Source organism: Peromyscus eremicus, chromosome 4 (assembly GCF_949786415.1).
Source record: "Peromyscus eremicus chromosome 4, PerEre_H2_v1, whole genome shotgun sequence".
Classification (NCBI taxonomy): domain Eukaryota; kingdom Metazoa; phylum Chordata; class Mammalia; order Rodentia; family Cricetidae; genus Peromyscus; species Peromyscus eremicus.
Genome location: NC_081419.1, coordinates 58003721 through 58025283, shown reverse-complemented (window position 1 = coordinate 58025283; position 21563 = coordinate 58003721). Strand labels below are relative to the sequence as shown.

General features: G+C 38.1%; 1 protein-coding gene across 1 annotated transcript in view; it reads left to right on the top strand.

The window, feature by feature from the left end:
- The window catches only part of Pde1a (phosphodiesterase 1A), a 65017-nt gene that overhangs the window by 29221 nt on the left and 14233 nt on the right, over window positions 1–21563 (top strand). The window contains 6 exon segments of the mRNA XM_059260788.1: window positions 1103–1228; window positions 4150–4251; window positions 4356–4476; window positions 12988–13069; window positions 15547–15667; window positions 16186–16361. Of these exon segments, the coding sequence (XP_059116771.1) occupies window positions 1103–1228; window positions 4150–4251; window positions 4356–4476; window positions 12988–13069; window positions 15547–15667; window positions 16186–16361 (728 nt within the window).

The following is a 21563-nucleotide window of genomic DNA, read 5'->3' as shown; positions in this document are numbered from 1 at the left end:
AGTAAATGCAAACTGCTATGGTTTGAGCGTGTCCTCTAGAATTCATGGGATGGGAACCGAACCTGCATGCACCAATTAGGGGAGGCCACTCCTGACGGGTGTACGTAGGGAGGTCACTCCTGACTGGGGGTATGTAGGTCGTAAGGACTCCCCCTGCATGAACATACTACCATTATGAAAGGACTCTTGGGAGAGGCTTTGCTCTCTCCATATCTCTGCCCTTCTTTCATGTGGTACACAGAAACGCAGCAAGAAGGAGCTTTTCAGATGATGGCACTCTCATCTCAAATTCTCCTGTCTCCAGAACTATGGGAAATGAACCTCTATAATGTATAAAATAACTGCAAGTATCCTCCTGCTTCAGCAGCATGAAATGTGTTAGGATACAGACCATACATCCTTCAAAAGGATCACAGACTTGAACACAAAACACAAATCATGACATTGCAAAGGACAGCACAAGAGAAAGTTGATATGACCCAGGGTTTAATAGTGACCAAAAACAACACCAAAGGCACTGTGTATGAAAATAAGAGTTGAAAGCTGAACTTCCTTAAAATTTAAACTGCCTTGCCAAAGACATTGTTAAGAAAATAAAAAGACAAGACACAGACAGGGGGACAGTATATGCATGAGACATGGTTATCAAAGGACTATTATTTAAAACACGCAAAGAATGTTTTAATATAAGATTAAGAAAGCAGCCTGATTGAAGCTCCAGTGCGTACTCGTAAGTGAAAAGAGCCAATCTGGGAAGACAGTCTACTGCACGACTCCAACTCTGTGACATTTGGGGAAAGAAAACACAACAAAAGCAATAACATGAACACAATCCTCCCAAGCACCACACTGTGGAGGCAGACGGTGTAAAGGGGAACTGAATTCTCTGCAGTCCTTCTGGCAATGGCAATAGAAAATGCTATACCATTTAAGTCTGCTTCAAATGTGAAATTATTATACAGTTATTTAAATGGTCACTTAGCATGGTGTTCTGTGTTCAATGACAGGATTTCAACCAGTGAGATGACTTAAACTTGATGATTTACTATTAAAATCCCAGTCTGAAGAAATTCTCATGGGGATGTTTGCTTTCAATTTCCAGGTCAGATGTTGCCATTCTGTACAATGACCGCTCTGTGCTTGAGAATCACCACGTGAGTGCTGCCTACCGACTTATGCAAGAGGAGGAAATGAATATCTTGGTAAACTTATCTAAAGATGACTGGAGGTGAGTTTCAGAGGAAATTGAACCCCACGAACAATGTAAGTTAAGTTATTAAAGTAAGAAAAACAGATGAAATCCCAGGTCTTCTCCCATTACCAATTCAGCACCTGCTGACTAGACACTCTGAGGAGCAGGCCTTTGAAGGCTCAGTCCAGGCATACATCTCTGCTGCTGGACAGACAAGGACTCTCTTCAGATCAATTCAGTGCCCCCCCCACACATGTAAAGCCACATGTCACACCACACATGCTTAGGGGACATAATCATTCAGTCTGTAGTGGAGCTTGGATTTTTTTTTAATCAATATGTAGCTTATATAAATTCAAAATTTTAGCATCATGTTTATGCTTTTTTAAATTAACATTTTTCCTTTATTTTACATACCAACCACAGTTTCCCCTTCCTCCTCTCCTCCTGCCTCCCCCTTCCTGACTCTCATCTACCTCCCTCCGCATCCACCCACTCCTCCTCTGTCTCCATTCAGCTCCATGTTCATTATTCTCTCTAGTATTTTGCTATTAGGGAGCTGAGCCTTAAGAAAATAAAGACCTTCATCTACTTGAACAAAACTTACAACTATACTAACATGACCCTCAGTGTGGACGAAAATACTGTATGCTTCTCCCAGGAGTAACATGTACATTATTGACTTTCATTGTCTTTCCGTTGAATTATCTTTATTTTCTTTCTCCATGTTAAATCTTGCTCTTTCAGTATGATTTTATTTACTCTGTTTTTTTTCTTTGCCCTTTTATTTTATGTTTCTCTTCAGTAACTTCAGACATTTTTTGTATTGTTGTGTTAACAAATAGTACAATAATCACATAGACTGTAAAATTTAATAGATTTAATGCTTTCCAATCACCAACAAAGTACCCATTTACTGATATAGCATAAATTTTACTGAGCATTGAAATTCGGTTATCTTGTTAAAGACCTGTAATTTTTTGCCCTCAAATCTTTTTAGTTTTTTATTACAAATAAAATAGTTGCTCCTTTTATAAGAATATTTTACAAATTAACTTGTATTTCTCTTGTATAATATTTTTCCCAGTTTATTAATATAACATCTAGAATTTATTGAGTATTTAAATGGAAAGCATAGCATTTTTATTACACTGTATAAACTTCACAAAATTTTGTCTCAATTTTCTTAGTTAACAAATATTGTATCCAGTTGATAATGTGAATTCTGTTAAAATTTCATCTAAAAAACTATAATTGGGAATAATTTTCTTAACTATCTTCAATTTCTTTATTTACCTGAGTATCTGGATAAATTATGCTAAGCAGGTTGCCCAGTATTAGAAATGATAGCTTAACACTAAGTTCTTGTTGCCTTCATCTAAAATAAAGTTTAACTGAGCACCTGCAATTTTCAATAACAATTCTAATATGTTGCTATTTTGAAAAATAAATCATCTTTTATGTACAAACTTTTTTGGGAGAGTGAGAGTTTCCAGACACAGTTTCTCTGTAAAGCCCTAGCTGTCCAGGAACTTGCTCTGTAGACCAAGCTGGCCTTGAACTCAGAGATACAACTGCCTCTGCCTCCCGGGTGTTAGGATTAAAGGCATGCACCACCACTGCCCAGCTAAAAATATTTTGATTCAAAATCATAGTTCAAGGTGCTCCATGCCTTGCTTTAACTTAGAATACTGGCCCCATGGTGAAAACAAAATATAATTGATTTCTTGTCTGTCTCTATGAGCCTTTGCTAGGATGACTCAGTTTTCTACTTAGAGTGAGAATGTGTGACTCGTACGTAGGCTCTGTGATATGGTCACTGTATTTACACTATGGCGTCTTGGTTAAAAGCTTAAATAGTGCCAATGTAAATGTCTGTTTTATAGAGGATCGGGTTCCTTTCACTAGCATCTGGACTTCTCTGAGGCTCCTGTGATGGCTGCTGGACGCTGTGGAGTGGTCCAAGGGTCAGCTTTTGGAGTGGGAATTCTGGTTGCCTCTTATCCCAGCCACATCCTAGCTGCACAACTGAGCAAATGAAATCTCCTCTGGAGGGGAATATTAATAGCCCTTTGCAGATGTATGATTGGAATTAGATGTTTAGCATACTGACAAAGGAATTACTGCATAATCCTAAATCTGTACGTTGACTGGATAAATTCTGGTAAAATGAAAGTGCAGGAAGGACCTTGAGAAACCATGCTCCTCCATATCCCTTCCATGGGGCACTAAGCTAACCAATTTTGCTGGCCACATAGATTTCAAATATCCTCAAGCCCCACTGATTATGTGTCTTACTTCTACAGCACTCAAATTTACAGTTAGGAATAAAGTGTGGCTGTTACTAAAGCACATGCCATACAAGTACAATGACCTTAGTTCAGTCCCCAGAACCCATGTGAAAATACCAGATATGGTAGGACATGCTTGACATCTCAGCCCTCGGGAGGCAGAGATAGGGGGAATGCCTGGGACTTGCTGCCCAGCCTGCCTAGCCTAATGGTCAAACCCCAAGCCAGTGAAAAACACTGTTTCAAAAAACAATGTGGACAGTACCTCTGAGTTTGACTTCTGGCCTCCGTGATCATGCACATGTACCCACACATAATTATATTTATAACAGTATCTCTTTAAAATGGCCAAGGATCATTTCAAGCAAAAAACAAAAACAACAACAACAAAAGAAGACTTAGCAATTATGAGCTGGCGAGAAATGTTGTGGCCTGCAAATGGAAAACATCTCCTTTTTAACGAGACAATTAAGTGGCATGGTTTTTCTTTTTTCAAATGATCGTGAGTGTCAATGATTAAAATAGTGTCCAACTTTTGTGAGCACTATTGCATTTAGTGCTCATAATTGTTAGGGAAAATAGTGTAATCATGGATATTTACAGAAATGTCCCTCTCAGAGCTCAGGAAGAGTCAAATGAACCATTCTCCCTTTGATGCCTCTGCAGGGATCTTCGGAACTTAGTGATTGAAATGGTGTTATCTACAGACATGTCAGGTCATTTCCAGCAAATTAAAAACATAAGAAACAGTTTGCAGCAGCCCGAAGGGTAGGTTGTTGCCTTGCGTCATGTTCATGTTCTGGGGGATGGCCTTACAAAACAGTAGCTGATTATTTGGTTCTGGTAATTTGAACATGTCTTTGGTTCGGCAGGATTGACAGAGCCAAAACTATGTCCCTGATACTCCATGCAGCCGACATCAGCCACCCAGCCAAGACTTGGAAGCTGCACTACAGGTGGACCATGGCCCTCATGGAGGAGTTTTTCCTGCAGGTGACTTTTTCACTCTGTTTTAGAAACAGCGGCTGTGAATATTGATGTAACTTTGTTCTAGTGCTTCTGACTTATATTTTCAATTAGCCAAAGCACATAGTTAGTGTACTTGTGAGAATTTAGTAATGTTTTAGGGAAATACATTAGATAACCCAAAAGAGTACTAATTGTCTTTTAAAGAGAGTAATTGTAGGCAGAGTTTTTTCTGTCCTGCAGCAACTCTCAAATAACCAGTAGCTGCTTCCCAAAGAACTGACTTAGAGACTCGGCTGATAGCTCAGGTTTAGTACTAACTAGCTCTTCCAACTTGAATTAACCCATTTCTGTTAATTTACATTCTGCCATGAGGCTTGTGGCATTTATTTCTCCTGAATATCTTACCTCCTTTCCTTCTGGCTGGCGACTCTGCCCGTCTCTTTCCCAGCATTCTCAATTTGGCTTTCCCAACTGACTAACTTTATCCTGTTCAGCTATTGGCCGGTCAGTTTCTTTATCAAACCAATCACAGTGACAAATCTTCACAGTGTACAAAAGGATTATTCCACAGCAAGTAATGTCTTAAATATGAGAACGTGGCAGTCGGGAAAGAAGGGAGTTGGAAAACAGGTTAGAATCATTACATTATTAAGAGGTAAGTTTGAGATTGGAGACAGCAAACAGCTTGCACAATGAAAAGAGGAAGGAGGACACACAAACTTCTATGTATATCTTCCTGGCAAAAATCTAACCCCATGCACAGCTGCAAAGGAGGCTAAGGAAAAAGAAGCTGAGCAGACACGTGCTTAACTGAAAAAACCAATATAAGCCTAGAGGAGAGGAGAGCCCTGCTCTCTGCTGCAGCATGTAAAAGCTGTCTCTTGTGTAGCACCCCTGTTTTGTCTAACATCTCCAAATCCAAAGTTGGGGTACTCTAGTGCAAACATGGTGCTAACTACTCAATTTTGGGTTAAACTCTACAAGTTAAAGGCTCAGTCTTCCAAAAGACAGGCTCCACTTCAGACTTCAGCCCTAGTGGAGCCGTGGGACATAGAAATGTTGGTTTCTAATCAGCTAGTTACAAATTCAGTTCTTACAATCCATTCTAGAGTTGGTAATTTGTTAGACCATAGAACTCAGGGCTAATACTATACTGGCAATTAGAATTTTATTATAAAGGATGTGATCCAGTAATGGCCAGATAAAGCAGTTAAGACAAGGGCAGGGAGTCTCCCAGACATGGGTGTCTATATGGTCTCTAGGTCTATATGGCACCTTCCTGGATCAGGAATATAAACCCAAAATCTCCTCTGAAGTTCAGTGTGCACAGTATTGTGAATTTCATTGCATAGGTGTGAAAAAATTTTGAAAGCATAACACACAGCAATCTGTTGACTGCAACTAAGACTGTACTTAGGGGACATTTTGTAACATTATATAATTGTATTATTTAAAAAACCAAAAGGATACAATCTCTGATCTCTTTTTTATCTTAAGAATGTAGGTAAAATTTAGGAAAATTGAACTAAAGTTGAATAAAGACAAACTATAGCCAAAATTAATAGAGACAAAAACTGACATGCTGAAAAAATAATGAAATTACTTACAGGACCAAAAGGATGGAGAAATATACATGGAAGATGGGTTATTATAATAGAGCTTATATATGTCAAAGGAGTATGAAATAGTATGAACAATTTATGCCAAACATATTGAAAACAGAAATAAAATTCCCTAATTCTTTGAAAAAGATATAAATTATCAAAATAGAAATAAAACAAAGCTACAACCTGAATATTCATATACTTACATTTACTTGAGTTTATATACAGTTCTACATAAGAAAATCTGGGATTTGGGTTAGTGAGATGGTTCAATAGGTAAGAGGACTGGCTGTTCTTTCACAGGAAAAAAGATCTGGGTTCGATTCCCAGCAACCACATGGCTGCTCACAACATCTATAACTCTGGGACCAGGGAATCTGACATGCCCTTCTGGCTTTTGTGCACACCAGGCACAGCACACGTGTAATTCACAGACATTCATACAGGCAAAACACCCATACTCATAAAATTAATTAATTCTTTAAAAAAAATGAAAACCTGGGATCAGAGGGATCCAGTTCTTAACTTTAATTTCAATTTCCATTATTAAATCCAACTGAGAAATATCAATTTTCTCAAGAATTTTAAGAAAGAAATAATGTCAGTTTTACACAAATTTTTCATGATAGAGAAAGAAGAAAATTGGAAGTATATCTCTCATAAAACTTGACAAAGATGTTTCAAATAAAGGAAATTATAACCGATATCTGTCATGATTCTAGATGGGGAACTCTTAAAATATTAGCAAGTCAAATCCAATAATATTGTAAAAGAATACGTACCATGCCTTGAGCTTGCATGTAGAACATTTTTTAAAATTACACTGAATTATATCAAAAGAATAAAAAAGGGAAAATCACATTGTCATGTCAATAGATTCACAGAATACATTTGACAAAATTCAGCATTTTGATTATACAAACTCCCAGAAAAGTAGCTAGGAAGTGCCTTTGAGCCTAGTAAAGGGTCAAAGGGTCATAACTAATGCAATGCTTGAAGATGAAATGCAAAGCATTTTTATGCTAAGATCAGTGTATCAGCTCTGTTTCTATTAAATGTTTCATTCGAAGTCCTAATAAGTAAAAAAGAAGCTCTAAAAGGAAATACTGAATAGAGTGGATAAAATGAAACTTCCCTTATTGCAAAAGCCAGTAGAACCAATACATGGTTTTACAGGGTTGTAGTTCTGTACACAAGCAAGGAAAAATTTGAAAATTAGGTTTAAAACATAATGTTACTTATGAGAGTATAAAACGAGGTATTAAGGATTACATTTAACTAAATTCATATACAACCACTACATGAAAAGCAAGAAAGTATAGTAAGATAAATTTTAATTTTATGTATATATAACACATATATGTATAAATGGACAGATAGTCTATGTTAATGAGTTCCATAGTTTGTTGTCTGTGGCTGTGACAAAAATACTGACCAAAACCAGGTTGAGTAGGAAGGAGTTTATTATATCTTACAAGATACAGCCATTATCAAGGGAAGCTAGGGCAGAAACTGAAGCAGGATTACATAGGGACACTACTTATTAGATTGCTCTTTATGGCTACCCAGAACCACCTACCTAGAGGTGACACTACCCAGAATGAGCTGGGTCCCCTCACATCAATCATTAATCAGGAAATGGCTTCACAATGTTGCCTACAGGCCAGTTCAATGGAGGTATCTTCTCAATTGAGGTTTGCTCTTCCAAGATAACAGAAACTTATGTCTAGTTGACAAATGGTAGGCAGAACAATGGATTAGAAGGTTCAATATCACTAATATATATAGGTTCTTTCAAATTTGATTAAAATGTCTGGATTGTGTTATAAAAATATTATCAGACCTCTTTGTGGAAGCTGGAACTCTGATCCCACAACACGAATGGAAATGCATGAATCTAAATAGCCGTGGCAATTCTGTAAAAGACTCAAGAGTTGGAGCATCCACTGTCCCATATTACATAATTAACATTTCATAATATAGAAATGACCAGTCTGTCATTGGCATATAGACAGGGAAATAGATCAATGCAATATGACAGTGATTCCAGAAATAAGGCTAGATGTCTGTAGTCATGTGATTTTCTTTATAGACACCAAAGCAAATAAGTTGTGAAAGACTTTCCACAATGCAAATGAAACAATGATAAAATGGTGGGGCAGAAAGCAAATTTGTCTTTTGTTTTTCATAAGATTTATTTTTGTTCTTATTTATGTGTATGTGTATGGATCAGTGTATGCCACATGTGTGTGGGTACCCTTCAAGGCCAAAGGCTGACTTCTGATGCCCCTACACTTGGAATTTCTTCAACTGTCATTCTTGTTTTATTTTAGATTTTTTTCTTTTTCTTTCTGTTTGAGACAGGATCTCACACTGCATCACATTCTGGCCTAGAACTTACTCTAGCCCAGGCTGGCTTTGAATTTAGTGCATTCTTTCTGCTTCAGCCCTCAAGTGCTTATATTAAAGGCATGCACTACTACACTTGGTTTTTCGGGCTGGAGAGATGGCTCAGCCATTAAAGGCTAGGCTCACAACCAAAAATACACTTGGTTCTTCAATTGGTGTTAAGCAAAATTAGAAGATGAATATAAATATTAAAACATCAGATAAAGCAGTTAAAGAATTATGTAACTTTGAGAACTTTTAGGACCAACACTTCTTCCCTCTCTTCCTCCTTCCATCCATCTATTCATCTCCACACCTCCCCTTCTCTGTGTGTATGAATTCATAGTAGGAAAATAAGAGAAAGTTTGGGCTGTGCTAATGTCTAAGTCAATTTTGTGCTAATTTGTTTAGTCCATTACTTTCTGAAAAATGACATAGGAAAGTTTAAACACAATGTATATGAAGGGCAGGGTGAAGGAGACCAGCTCTTTGTTCATTTTCAACCAGCTCTCTTCCTGTCTTTGTTTAGCCACCTCAATTCACTCTCTAACCAGGAGAAGTTGTGGCAGAGGAGACAAAGGTCATACCTAGAATCTATAATCTTGAGAAACACTGGTTTCAGACCTTGATTAAGTGCCTGTGGCAGAGGAAGCTAGACAGGCCCTCATCTTCAAGACACGAGCTTTTCGTGTTTATCAGTACATACAGTGTCTTTGCTTTGAGTGTTTAACAAGTCAACAGTGGTGATATATGGTATACCCTAATAAACTTGCTTGAAAGATCAGAGAAGCAGAACAGCTAGCCACTAGTTCTTACCTTTATGAAATCCTCAGCCTAAAGAGAGTGAGTTCCTGTTTTCTCAAGCCTTATATAACTTTTTCTGCCCTACCATATTACTTCCTGGGAATAAAGGCATGTGTACTTCCCAATCAAAGGCATAAGATCTCAAGTGCTGGGATTAAAGGTGTGTGCCACCACTGCCTGGCTCTGTTTATCTCCTATACTGGATCAATCTCATTGATTGATTCCAGTGTGGCCCTGAACTCACAGAGATCCAGACAGATCTCTGCCTCCTGGGTGATAGGATTAAAGGTGTGTGCCACCACTGCCCGACCTCTATGTCTAATCTAGTAGCTGGCTCTGCCCTCTAATCCTCAGGCAAGTTTATTAGGACACACACTTTATCACCACAGTCAACACAGAAGCTTTTGATGAGAATGAATACATTTGGAAGATGCTCCATCCATTTCAACTGTGATTGACATGGAAGACAGAGGTACCAGGCAAAATGATAACCAACAGCAAAGGAAGACAGATTCATACCTCTTTATCTCTTCTTGAACACATCATAGTTGGCATGATGTGAAGATAACATAATTAAATTTAAAAATAACTACTTCCATTAATTTTTTCACTGTGCACACAATAAATAAATGAATATTTTCTCTTTCCAACTCATTATTTTATGGCACATAGAAACAATCTTAATTTAGGAAAAATCTACATCTATTAAGCAATGTTGTCTTATAAGTCAGAGAAACAAATGATTTGAAAAGTAGGATATCTGTAAGGAAAAGACAAATTGATTTTTTTTTAACTCTAAGATGTATATAATCAATTTTCTCTGTTTTCTTTAGTATTGCTAGATGTCATATAAAGTATGACATTTCAAAGTAAATTTTGTCTCCACACTACTAAAAATACACTCAGTTAATCCATTCTCAGCCAAAGACATGGCATCAATGAAAATTACAGTTGTAACTTCCCAAATTAAAAGAATGTAAAGAACTATAGCTCAAAATGTTAAAATCAAAGCTGGTTCTAAGAGTTGAAAAAGTGCTGTAAACAGCAGTTACACAAGCAAACCTAACAATTGGTAAAATACATATAATAAAAGTACACAATAACTTTCCTCCATAAATATGAATGAATGTAGATGTGGTGGTTACTATAGCCATTAAACAAGCAATCTGTTTGGGTGACTGTGAGAATTTCTGAGGGCCATTTTTAGAAAGAGTGGAGGAAGGCAGTCACAGGGCAGACATTCTCTATGGAGGTTGTCCAAGGACTGCTGAAGAGGTGCACCATCTAAGCTTGCCTATGGAACCAGGGGTCCCTCACCTCCTTCCCACCATTAGGGCCTGACAGTGGTCTGAATGCTAACTGATACTACTCTTGAGACTCACACCAGGTCTCGGTGCAAAAAGGTTCCCAAGGCTTCTGTCCTTCATTCTCCTTCAGTTACTTCATCTATTTAAAACTACAGAAAAATGTTTCAGTTTTAGTGAAATTCAAAAATATAAAGCATTAGATTGACACCTCACTGATAGCTGTCAGAACCTTTTTACTCTGTTTGGAAAGCAGAAAAAGCAATCATTAGCTGTTTGTCATGGTCATTAGAAGATGAAGCCTTGACAAGCCATGCAGGAAATGCTGAGACAGGTAAGGGCTCTCAGACGCTGGACATCAGACTCTCCCACTGCATTTTGATGGGGTCACTTCTGCGGCTTCAGCCCCTGTAGGCTCATCCCCCTAGAACACAATGCTGAGACCCAGGGGCATCACAGGGAGGCACTGCGTAATTAATTGAGTGTGGCATTTTCTCTTACTACTTCCATAAATCAATTAAAACACTAGGAAATATATTTATGTAATAAGTTCTTGATTCTAAAAGTATATTTTTGGTTTTCTAAATATAGTACTTTCAATAAGATGCACAACTTTCAAGATAAATATTAAGTAGTTGTTATGTAGAATGCCTACTGTTTTGACCTTTGATTTCATTTAAATAAAAAGTAAGTATCCCCTGCCCTGGGAAAGAATAAGGATTTTGTAAAGGTGGTCAAACTTACCCTAAGGTAACATAGTTTCCCTTTGTACATCTCTCTCCTCTCCCTTAGCAGTAATTTATGGTGCTTTGTCCAATTCTTTCATGGTCTGGCTCAGGGCCCCCTGCTGACCTGGTACCCATGGCCTTTATTCATTCCAAAAAATAAATAACACTTTGAAATACTTATAAATACGTTGAATAACTGTTGCATCTTAGCGTTCTGTGCTCTTAGCAACAGAAATTTTATATTCTAAATTAATTGAGAGGTATGGAAAACAGAAAAACAACACCCCCAATTGTGTACAGAAAGGCCAAGTCTGCATAAGTGGCAACTGCTTACATCTTAGATGAAAATGTGCCAGCAGCTTTCTTTAAAATGGGACTTATACATAGTACATCATCATAGTGCATTTACCAGCCCTAAATAATCTTCTTCAGTCTCCCAAAGGATCATATAATATAGAAATAGGCTACTGATTGTTTCTTGTTGTTGTGCTCTTAAGCTAGAAACAGCAGCTCCTCAACCAATAACATCAGCCAAATGCAAATATTGTACTGCCAATCAAGGACAACTGTGTCTGTAAATATCAAATTCATATCTTTAACATCATGTTTCCCATCAAGTCTATCAGCTGTCTTATTTCTATTTAAACAATGTTAGTGTTGTTATATTTTAATATAAACCTGTGGTAATATTGTGTCCCCCAATATATTGTGCACCCTAATAAACTTACCTGGGATCAGAGAACAGAACAGCCACTAGATAGACATAGAGACCAGAAAATGGTGGCACACACACCTTTAATCCTAGCATTATGGAGGCAGAGATCCATCTGGATCTCGGTGAGTTCAAAGCCACACTGGAAACAGCCAGGCACAGTGATATATGCCTTTAATCCCAGGAAGTGATGGCAGGAAGCAGAAAGGTATATTAAGGCGTGAGGACCAGGAACTAGAAGCCTTTTTAAGCTTTTAGCGTTTAGCAGCAGTTCAGCTGAGATCAATTTGGTTGAGGATTCAGAAGCTTCTAATTGGAGGAAACAAGATCAGCTGAGAAGTTGGCAAGGTGAAGTTGGATGTGGCTTGCTCCGTTTCTCTGATCTTTAAGCATTCACTCCGATATCTGGCCCTGGGTTTGTTTTATTAATAAGACTTTTTAAGATTCATGCTATATAAACATTTTAAGGATATTGTTATTCAATAATTAACTATTGATATTTTTGAACCTTGTACCATAAAATCATTATTTGCAATGAGACATTTAATAAACCTTAGTCAATGAATGGAGAGAGGTTTCAAAAAATGCTCATGCATTTTGAAAAAGCAGCAAATGCAAAATCTTCCTTTTTAAAACTTGGTTGAGTGGAATCTATAAAATGAAGACAAGTCTATAAACTTGGTTGTTAATTAACTGCCCAATAGTACAGAGATGACTGGTTCAAGGGACTTCCGAAATATTTGTCTCTTCAGAGTCATTGGGTTGTGGCACTACAGCATTATTTAGAAATGTGTTAGCACTAGAGCAATTTCTCAGAAGAAAACTATTCAAGAGAAATTACATAAGCTTAGATTTTGATGCTATAAATAACTATGTAAGTATTACTGCTTAAAAAAAAAACCAAAAAATGTGGTTGTCTAAGGTCACTCTATATAGATGGCACATTTCCTTAAATTCTCCAAATTAATTCTGGTAATTCATCTTTCTTTCCCCAGGGAGATAAAGAGGCTGAATTAGGGCTTCCATTTTCTCCACTTTGTGATCGGAAGTCAACGTTGGTTGCCCAGTCTCAAATAGGTAATTCTGAAGAATGGTGGCCCTGAAAACTGGGTGGGACTTTTTGTTCAGATGTGTGTACTATGCTCTTCAAAGTCTTCCAGGCCAACCTCACTCTGTAATCATGATAATCATGATAAGTTTTGGCTTTTGGCTGATCTAGATGATGATGGATGAAAATCAATGAAGTATTTTCACAAAATGAATTCAGTAAAGCTGTTGTTGCTGGCCAAGGTCAGGTGTTTCTAGGTTCTTGGCCTCTTAATCAAGAAGTTCAAGTAAAAGCCCACACAGATTTTCAGGAATATTTTCAGCAAGGCAACTTTATTTAAAGGAACTCAATAGAAAAGATTTGAATACACTGCATAGGAGCAGTAGGCCATGACCCAGGTTACAGCCTAGAGTCTCTTTATGTGTTCTAAATGAAAGAGAGGACAGGTTCTAAGGGGTATACTTGTGGCAGTTCTTTATTTTGATTGCTAGATTAGATCACATGGTCATCTTCCTACCATTCATGTCCCTTCCTAGAGAGCTTCTGATTGAGTAGAAACTATTCTAAGTTTGATTGTTGTTAGGGGAATGGAAATTTATCCCGTTATCCATAGAGGGGTCTAGATATAGCTGGATGAGGAGGAAGTCTGTGGTTTTTAGGTGAATCATATAGAGAGGGGTATGTGTGCATAGAACACACAAGTAAAGGAGCTAGACTGCCAAGTGCAGTACTGGAAGGTGGTTTGCATAATAAACCAAGTAGAGTCCCAGGTTACTAAACTATTCCCTATGCTCATGCTTGACTCAAAGCACTCTTAGTCAATACAATTCTTATTCTTGGTTGTAATCCTAGTAAATAAGGACTTCCTTCTTGTGTAAGCGATTGGTTCTTTTGTTATATCATATTGCTGGTTATTATTTTCTATAATTTAATCCTTTAGACATAAAGGAATTCAAAGAAAATATTAACTTTCCTATTGTGTTATTGCTAACTTTTCATAATATGCTTAATGCAAATTCATATTCTTTAGGGGGTAATTTCTTGAGATATGAACAGATAAATCAGCAGCAGGAGATGTGCACAATGATATCATTCCCAGCCACATTTATTCTTACCTTTATTTGTGTAGGGAACTACAACTCAGTTCATTATGAAAACATATGCTTGCTAAGCTGCATGATTTTAATATCTGATAGCATTCTGAAAGCCTGCATCCTCTTTACAAAACTATGTGATGTAGGGGATCGGCATGCCTATTCTGGTGCACCTATCACAGAGCTGGAGGACAGTGGCAAAGCTGCTTCCTGGAACTGTCCCCTTTCCAGCCAAACTCCAAGAACTATTCAGTGAATAAAACACCAGTGCTTATAACTATTCAGAAAATGTGGATATTGTAGACTCAGGACCTCATCTATCAAGTTGGGGATGACAGACTCCCAGTGCCTCTTACATTAGTTAGTAGAGGTGCTGACTCACTGGACAGTCTACCTGTGCTCGGGAGTTAAAACTCTGGGTAGACAACTATTTTCACTTTGATTTGAAGTGTCAATTAAGACACAAAATTGAAAGCTTTTGTTAAAAATTGAGGCATGTCTCCACATGTACTTGAGAAGTGTCAAGCACCCAATAGTTTGGTCAAGCATTCAATGGATAATTTGCATGTATGCATAGGTCATTTCAAGACCCTCTTTTTTTCTTGTATTCACAGGTTAGTCTCTGTTCCCAGGTGGGTTCAAGGCAAGAAGCATCCGATTGCTCTTGGGGCCTCAAGCATTGAATTCCCGGAGCTTAAAACAGTTATTGTCTCCTCTTTTTCCTCAACACCAAGAGGCAGATGCAGAGCAGCGGACAAGGCTCTGCTCTTTGCCTGTCACTCTCCATCTTGATGAGCACTTTAAATTGAAGTCATCACTCAATCCTGACATTTCAAAGTGGTGGGATTAGTGCTGTCTGCTGGAGATTGTAGTGTTCTCTCTGCCGATTTGACAGAACACGCCCACGCACTGTGAACTAACGCTTTACATTCTGAGAATAATAAACAGCAATTTGAAATAATAGTGCATTGACAGAGCACTCTGATGCAGTAAGGGGAAAAAAGATAAAGATAAAATGAAAGTAGCTGTCTCCCTGTGGCCTGGGGACCTTCAATTAGCTGGTTTCTTTAGAAGTTAGATAGTGTTTCTTTCCGGCACACAGTGACCAAAACCAAGTGAGGACCATTCCAAAGGGTAATGACCTCTTGTTGAGAAGAAAAGACAGTCCTGCTCATTAGAGCTGGCTGGACAGTTAGAACAGCACAAAGGGTGGGATACTGAACAGGGAAGAGCAAGTGCCTAGGCTAGGAAGTTTACTTACTACTAGTGGATGCATTGTTATCCAGAGCATTTAGCCGCCTCTGCCGATTCTGTAGTGAGCGATTGTCTTTCTAGTCCTCACTATGACTTACTCTGGGAATCAGGAAACTGGAGCACTTGAATGTATCATTCTGTGTGTTTTGCTTTTTTAGGTTTCATTGATTTCATAGTGGAGCCAACGTTTTCTCTCCTGACAGACTCAACAGAGAAAATTGTTATTCCTCTTATAGAGGAATCCTCAAAATCGGCGTCTTGTAACTATGGGGCAAGCAGGTAAAATTTTTTTTTTTTGCATTTTTTTCTTTTCTTTTCTTTTTTTCTTTTTTTTTTAATTTTAGGATTATCCCTTTCCTCAAAGGTAGGCTGGCAGGTCTTACAATAATTATTAGGTAGTATTGCCATCTTGTGGCTCTTTATTGTAGTGCACTCCCTATGCCACTGATCACAGTTCACTATTACAGAGAATAGAAAGGGTGTGGACTGGATGGAAGGGGACGCTGGAGGATCTGGGATGTGTGGGGAGAGATGAAACCTTAATCAGAATATATTGTATGAAAAAGATTCTTTTTTCAATTAAGAAAAACAGAGAGAGAAAAGAAATTAGTGAAGTATTCTAGGGTGTGTTTAGGAGAGTCCCAGGTTCTCTCCATGTGGGAAAGTGGACATGGGGGTAAGCACCTGCCACATGCTCACATCTGGGCCTGGATGACTGTTGTTCTATTCCAGTGCATCTTGTCTCATATGGTATCTTGACCTTGTTGCCTTTTGATTTCTTTGGTTGTCAATGGTAGCTCATCCACCATGGTTGCTGATTCCCTGAGGCGTTCAAATTCAAAAGGCCCCATGAGTGATGGGAGCTATACTCCAGACTACTCTCTGTCATCTGTGGACCTGAAGAGCTTCAAAAACAACCTAGTGGACATCATTCAGCAGAACAAAGAGAGATGGAAAGAGTTAGCTACCCAAGGTACAGTTTGATCATCCTATCACTTTATGTCTCTTTAACTATTCTAATAATTTGGACTTTCTTCCACTTGATGTTTTTCTTTTATAAAATACATAAACTCTTGCTGGTATTTGGAATTTGGTTATTCATGAGAAAGTTGGCTCTGTTGCTAGCTAAGAAGGGATTCTGCTGTTCATGTCACCTGAACTGCAGATGTGTGTGCCGGTGAGTGGTAGCCATTCATGCAGATGTGAGGTATGGGGCAATAACATGACAAATTGCTGGGGATAAGAACCTCTGTGCTCGCTGGGTGGTGGTGGCAGCACATACCTTTAATCCCAGCATTCAGGAGGTAGAGGCCAGCGGACGTCTTGAGTTCAAGGCCAGCCTGGTCTACAGAGCTAGTTCCAGGACAGCCAGGGCTACACAGAGAAACCCTGTCTTGAAAAAGCAAAACAAAACAAAAAGCACAAAAATGAACAAACAAAGAACCTCTCTGCTTTTTCAGTGATGCTTTCAAGGCTGTTTTAGCACCACACAAGGCTGCTAGCTCTTGCTGTGTCTACCTGAGTGTCTAGCAGTTTAGTTAATAATAAAAGCCAGGGGCTGGAAAGATGGCTCCATGGTTAAGAGTACTCACTGATCTTACTGAGGACCCAGGTTTTGTTCCAAGAGGCAGCTCATCACAGCCTATAGCTCCAGCTCCAGTATCCAATGATCTCTTCTGTCCTCCACATCTGCAGATATATGCACACACACACACACACACACACACACGCATACACATGCATACACATGATTGAATATACATACATATATATAGTTTGTTTGCTTTTCCAGACAGGGTTTCTCTGTGTAGCCATGGCTGTCCTGGAACTTGCTTTGTAGACCATGCTGGCCTGGAACTCACAGAGATCCACCTGCTTCTGCCTCCTGAGTGCTGGTATTAAAGGCATGCGCTACCATGCCCAGCACAACAAATATTTTCAAAAGGATAAAAGCTTCACAAATTATTGTGCATGCAGGGTAGAAAGCACTCTGTGAATTGACTGTTAATGGCACTGTGCTTCTATAATAAGAGTAGGTGGGCTAGACCTGCTTTCAGTCTTCATGAGTGACTGAGACGCTAAACAGGAGCAGGAATGTAGTTTTAAACAGGGAGGCCAGGAAAGACATCACTATGAAAGTAATAATTTAGATAAATATAAGAGGAGATAAGAGAGAGGGCCAGGGAGAGGCCTGGCATGGAAGGTCACACCTTTTCAGACAGACACATGGAATGACCACTATATGAGCTTGGAGGTGAAGCTTGCCTCCCACACAAGAAACAAAGAAGCCCGTGAAAAGGGGAGGAAATGGGCAGGTGAGAATACTGCAGGCATGATGTAGGAGGACATAGGGACCACATCATTTGTTTTGGGCCCGAAAGAGGAAAGCCAAATGTAGGGTTCTCTCTTAGAAGACAAGTGAGTAATTTAAACTAACAATTAAAAAGGATTTAATACTCTACATCCACCCTAGTAGCAAATCCTGTCTGTTCTCCTTTCAAACATATCCCAAATCCAACCTCTTCTTGCATGTTCTCTTGCATGCATACTGATTCAAGCCTCCATCTTTTAGTTTTCAGAATGTTAACACAGTCACTATTACTGCTTAATCCAAACTCCCATTTTCCTTCTAGATGACAAACAGTAGCTACCTATCTGGTATCCTTGGTGATACCAGAGTGAATATAGAGGACATAATTTAAAAATAGTCACTATACAATCACACACACACACACACACACACACACACACACACACACACATGCTCATACGTGCACACACACAGAGTCTATATATGCACTTATATATACACATTAGTATGTTGTCTTAGTTAATTTTCTACTATGTGATTAAACACTATGACTAAGGCAACTTTTAAGGAAGATTGGCTTATGGTCCCAGAGGTTTAGAGTCCACAATGGCAGAGCAAAGGAAAAGCTGAAGGCTCACATCTTGCTCCAAAACCACAGTCAGAGAGCGGGTACCTGGGATAGTGTGGGCTTTGGAAACTTCAAAGCCTACTCCAATGACTCCCATCCTCCGACAAGACCATATTTCCTAATCCTTCCTAAACAGTTCTACCAACTGGGGACCAAGTATTCAAATATATGAGTCTATGGGGGCCATTCTCATTCAGACTACCACATAAGACATTTACTGTATCATGATAATAATCTATATGCATTTTATAATTATATATAAAATCCCCTTCTATGAATATGATATTTCATAATAAAAAATGAGAACATGATCTGCTACAAAAAGACATCTAACTTGAAAAATCAGTGACTATCAGTCCATGCAGCCATGTTCATCTGCTATGGACCACTGCCAACCTTCAAGTACCCTGAAATGTCAGCTTCTTTCTCATGACTGTATTGAGAAGAGATGATAATGTGCAGGTGATTCAATGTTCGCCAAACATAGGAGAATCCCAGAGGTCTCGCCACCATCTAAGCACTCCTCACATCCTAGCACATCTTCAGATCTCCAGACCACTCCACTACTCCTGGCCAGGGAAAAGCTGTAAATCCCTTAGTTCCAGTGTGTGAAGCTCATTGTAAATAAGTGAGTTGTAATTAAAACACTCCTTAAAAGAATACTTTCATCCAGGAAGCCTTCTCTTAGGGAGCTGAATGTTGATGTATGTAGACTTTTTTTTTTTAATATATGAGGTTTTTTTAAAAAGGTAAAAATGCTTTCCATTATTCCAGAATGTTCAGTTTGGGTTAAATTTATCCATTTAGATGGAAGAAAATATTCTTCTCATCAGTCCATCATTTCTCAACATCTTATGTCTCTGCCCAATCGCTATCTTTTCTGCACGACATAGGATTTTAGGAAGATGTATGGCTGTTCTTGTTGTGGGGTGGACATTTAAAAATAGAAGAATATTGTGACTTTTGTATCCTGCTACTTTGCTGAGTATGTTTTTCAGAGACAGGAGGTTTTGCGTAGAGCTTTTCAGACCTTTGATGTGTAAAATCAAATCAACTTCTTCTTTTCCCTTTATCTCCTCATGTCTAATTGCTCTAGTGAAGATTATATTTAACAGGAGTGAAGAAAGTGGAAATCCATGTCTTATTTCTCATTTTCCTGGAAATATTTCAAGCTTTTCTTCATTAAACATAATGTTGGCTGGAGGCTTGCTGTGTTATTATCTTTATTATGCTGAGATATATTCCCTGTATTCCTAGATTATCCAAGAGTTTTATCATGAAGGATTATTGGATATACTGAATGGCCTTTTCTACATATAATATGATGATCATGTGGTTTCTGTCTTTGAGTCTATTAATGTGATGATTATATTTATTGATTTATATATATATATTGAAATATCCCTGCATCTCTGAGATGAAGTCAACTTGATTGTGATTTTTTGATGTGTTCTTGAATTTGATTTAAATGTATTTTATTGAGATTTTTTGAACCCATGTTCACCAGAGATATTTATCTATACTTTTCTTTCTATGTGTATCTTTGCCTGGTCTAGGTATTAAGTGTACTGCTGGCTTTATAAAAAGAATTTGGAAGCATTCTTTTCTTTTCTTTTTTATGAAATAATTTGAGAATCATTGGTTTTAGTTCTTCTTTAGTGGTGAATCCACACAAATGAACTGGCATCACTCAGTACTATGCACCATATGTTTTCTATTTGTTAAAAGACCTTCCAAAACCATCTGATGGATGCCAAAGAGAAAGTTGAATGCATGGGACATTCCCTCAAACTTTTTCTATATATGAATTTGCTGTGTTTTCTAACACTTCAAGAACAGTTCCTTCATCTAACTTTGCATTATGAATATGAATAACAGGTACAAGACTTTGTTGCAGTTCATGTGGCCTCAGAAAGCTGTTGGGTTGGAAAGGTGCTAGTAGAAATGTAAGGAATAGATGAGGCGGTGATGAGGAAGAGATAGGCAGATTGGATGCTCCATTGTTGACCCAAGTTTAGTTAAGTCATATCCCAGTGACTAGTTATAAGTACACTGGAAGTTTGTCAACTTTATACCTCAGAGAACACTACACACATCTATACATGTGCATGCATGTTTATATTTTTGTGTGCATACACACACACACACACACACACACACACACACACACACTCTCATTTCTGTTCTCTTTAAAAAACCTTTAGACTTACATTCAATGTTCTGTGTTCTTTCTTTTTTTTTCTTTCTTTCTTTCTTTCTTTCTTTCTTTCTTTCTTTCTTTCTTTCTTTCTTTCTTTCTTTCTTTCCCCTTCTGTCTCTAATATCCTTTAGTTGACAAGAGCAATCTAGCTCTGGCTTCAGTTTTAATTCATTTAATGAAACAAGAACTCTACTTCCAACAGGACCTTGCTACCATTCAGCAATGAACTCATGAGTGGACTAGAGTAGGGTCTGGCCAATTGCTGAAATGTTTTCAATGAACCAATCCATGTATGACATTAGAACCTTGGTGAGCCAGCGCCATCTTCTGTTCATCCAGCCTTTTGGTGGATACTCCCTATCTAGTCATTCACTAATGAGTCCTTATATTTTTAGGTATACAGTCACCCCCTTCATCTACAGGAAATAAGCGCCAATATCTAAGGGCATGCCTGAAAGCATACATAGCTCCTAATCCTCTATATACTACATTATATTCTATGGGTCCATGTTTATTAAGTATTTTAAATTTAGTTTTATTTTATGTATGAGTGTTTTGACTGCATGTATGCCTGTGCACTTCATGTATGCCTGGTGACAGAAGAGTGCCTTGGATCCCATGAAACTGGAATTATAGACAGTTACGAGCCACCATGTGAGGATAAGGAATTGAACCCAGGTCCTCTGTAAGACCAACCAGTGCTCTTAGAAGCTGAACTATAGCTCCCACTCTTCATTATATGTCTTAATATGTAAGTTAGGCAGAGTAAATAATTGAAAGCGTTATAATAAGCACATGCTAAAATAGAACTCTATAACAACATACTTTAATGAAAATAATATAAATGGGTTCATTACCTCTTTATCAAAATATCTTACTGAAAGTCATGTTGACACCCATATAATAGATCAGTTCCCATAGCTTTAGATTCCTGTGGGGACTTTAGGTTTGGTCTTGTTGTTTGTGTCAAGAGGTGAGATTTATGGGAAATGCATTCTCTGATAATAAAAACGAACATGTTGTTACTCACCTCATT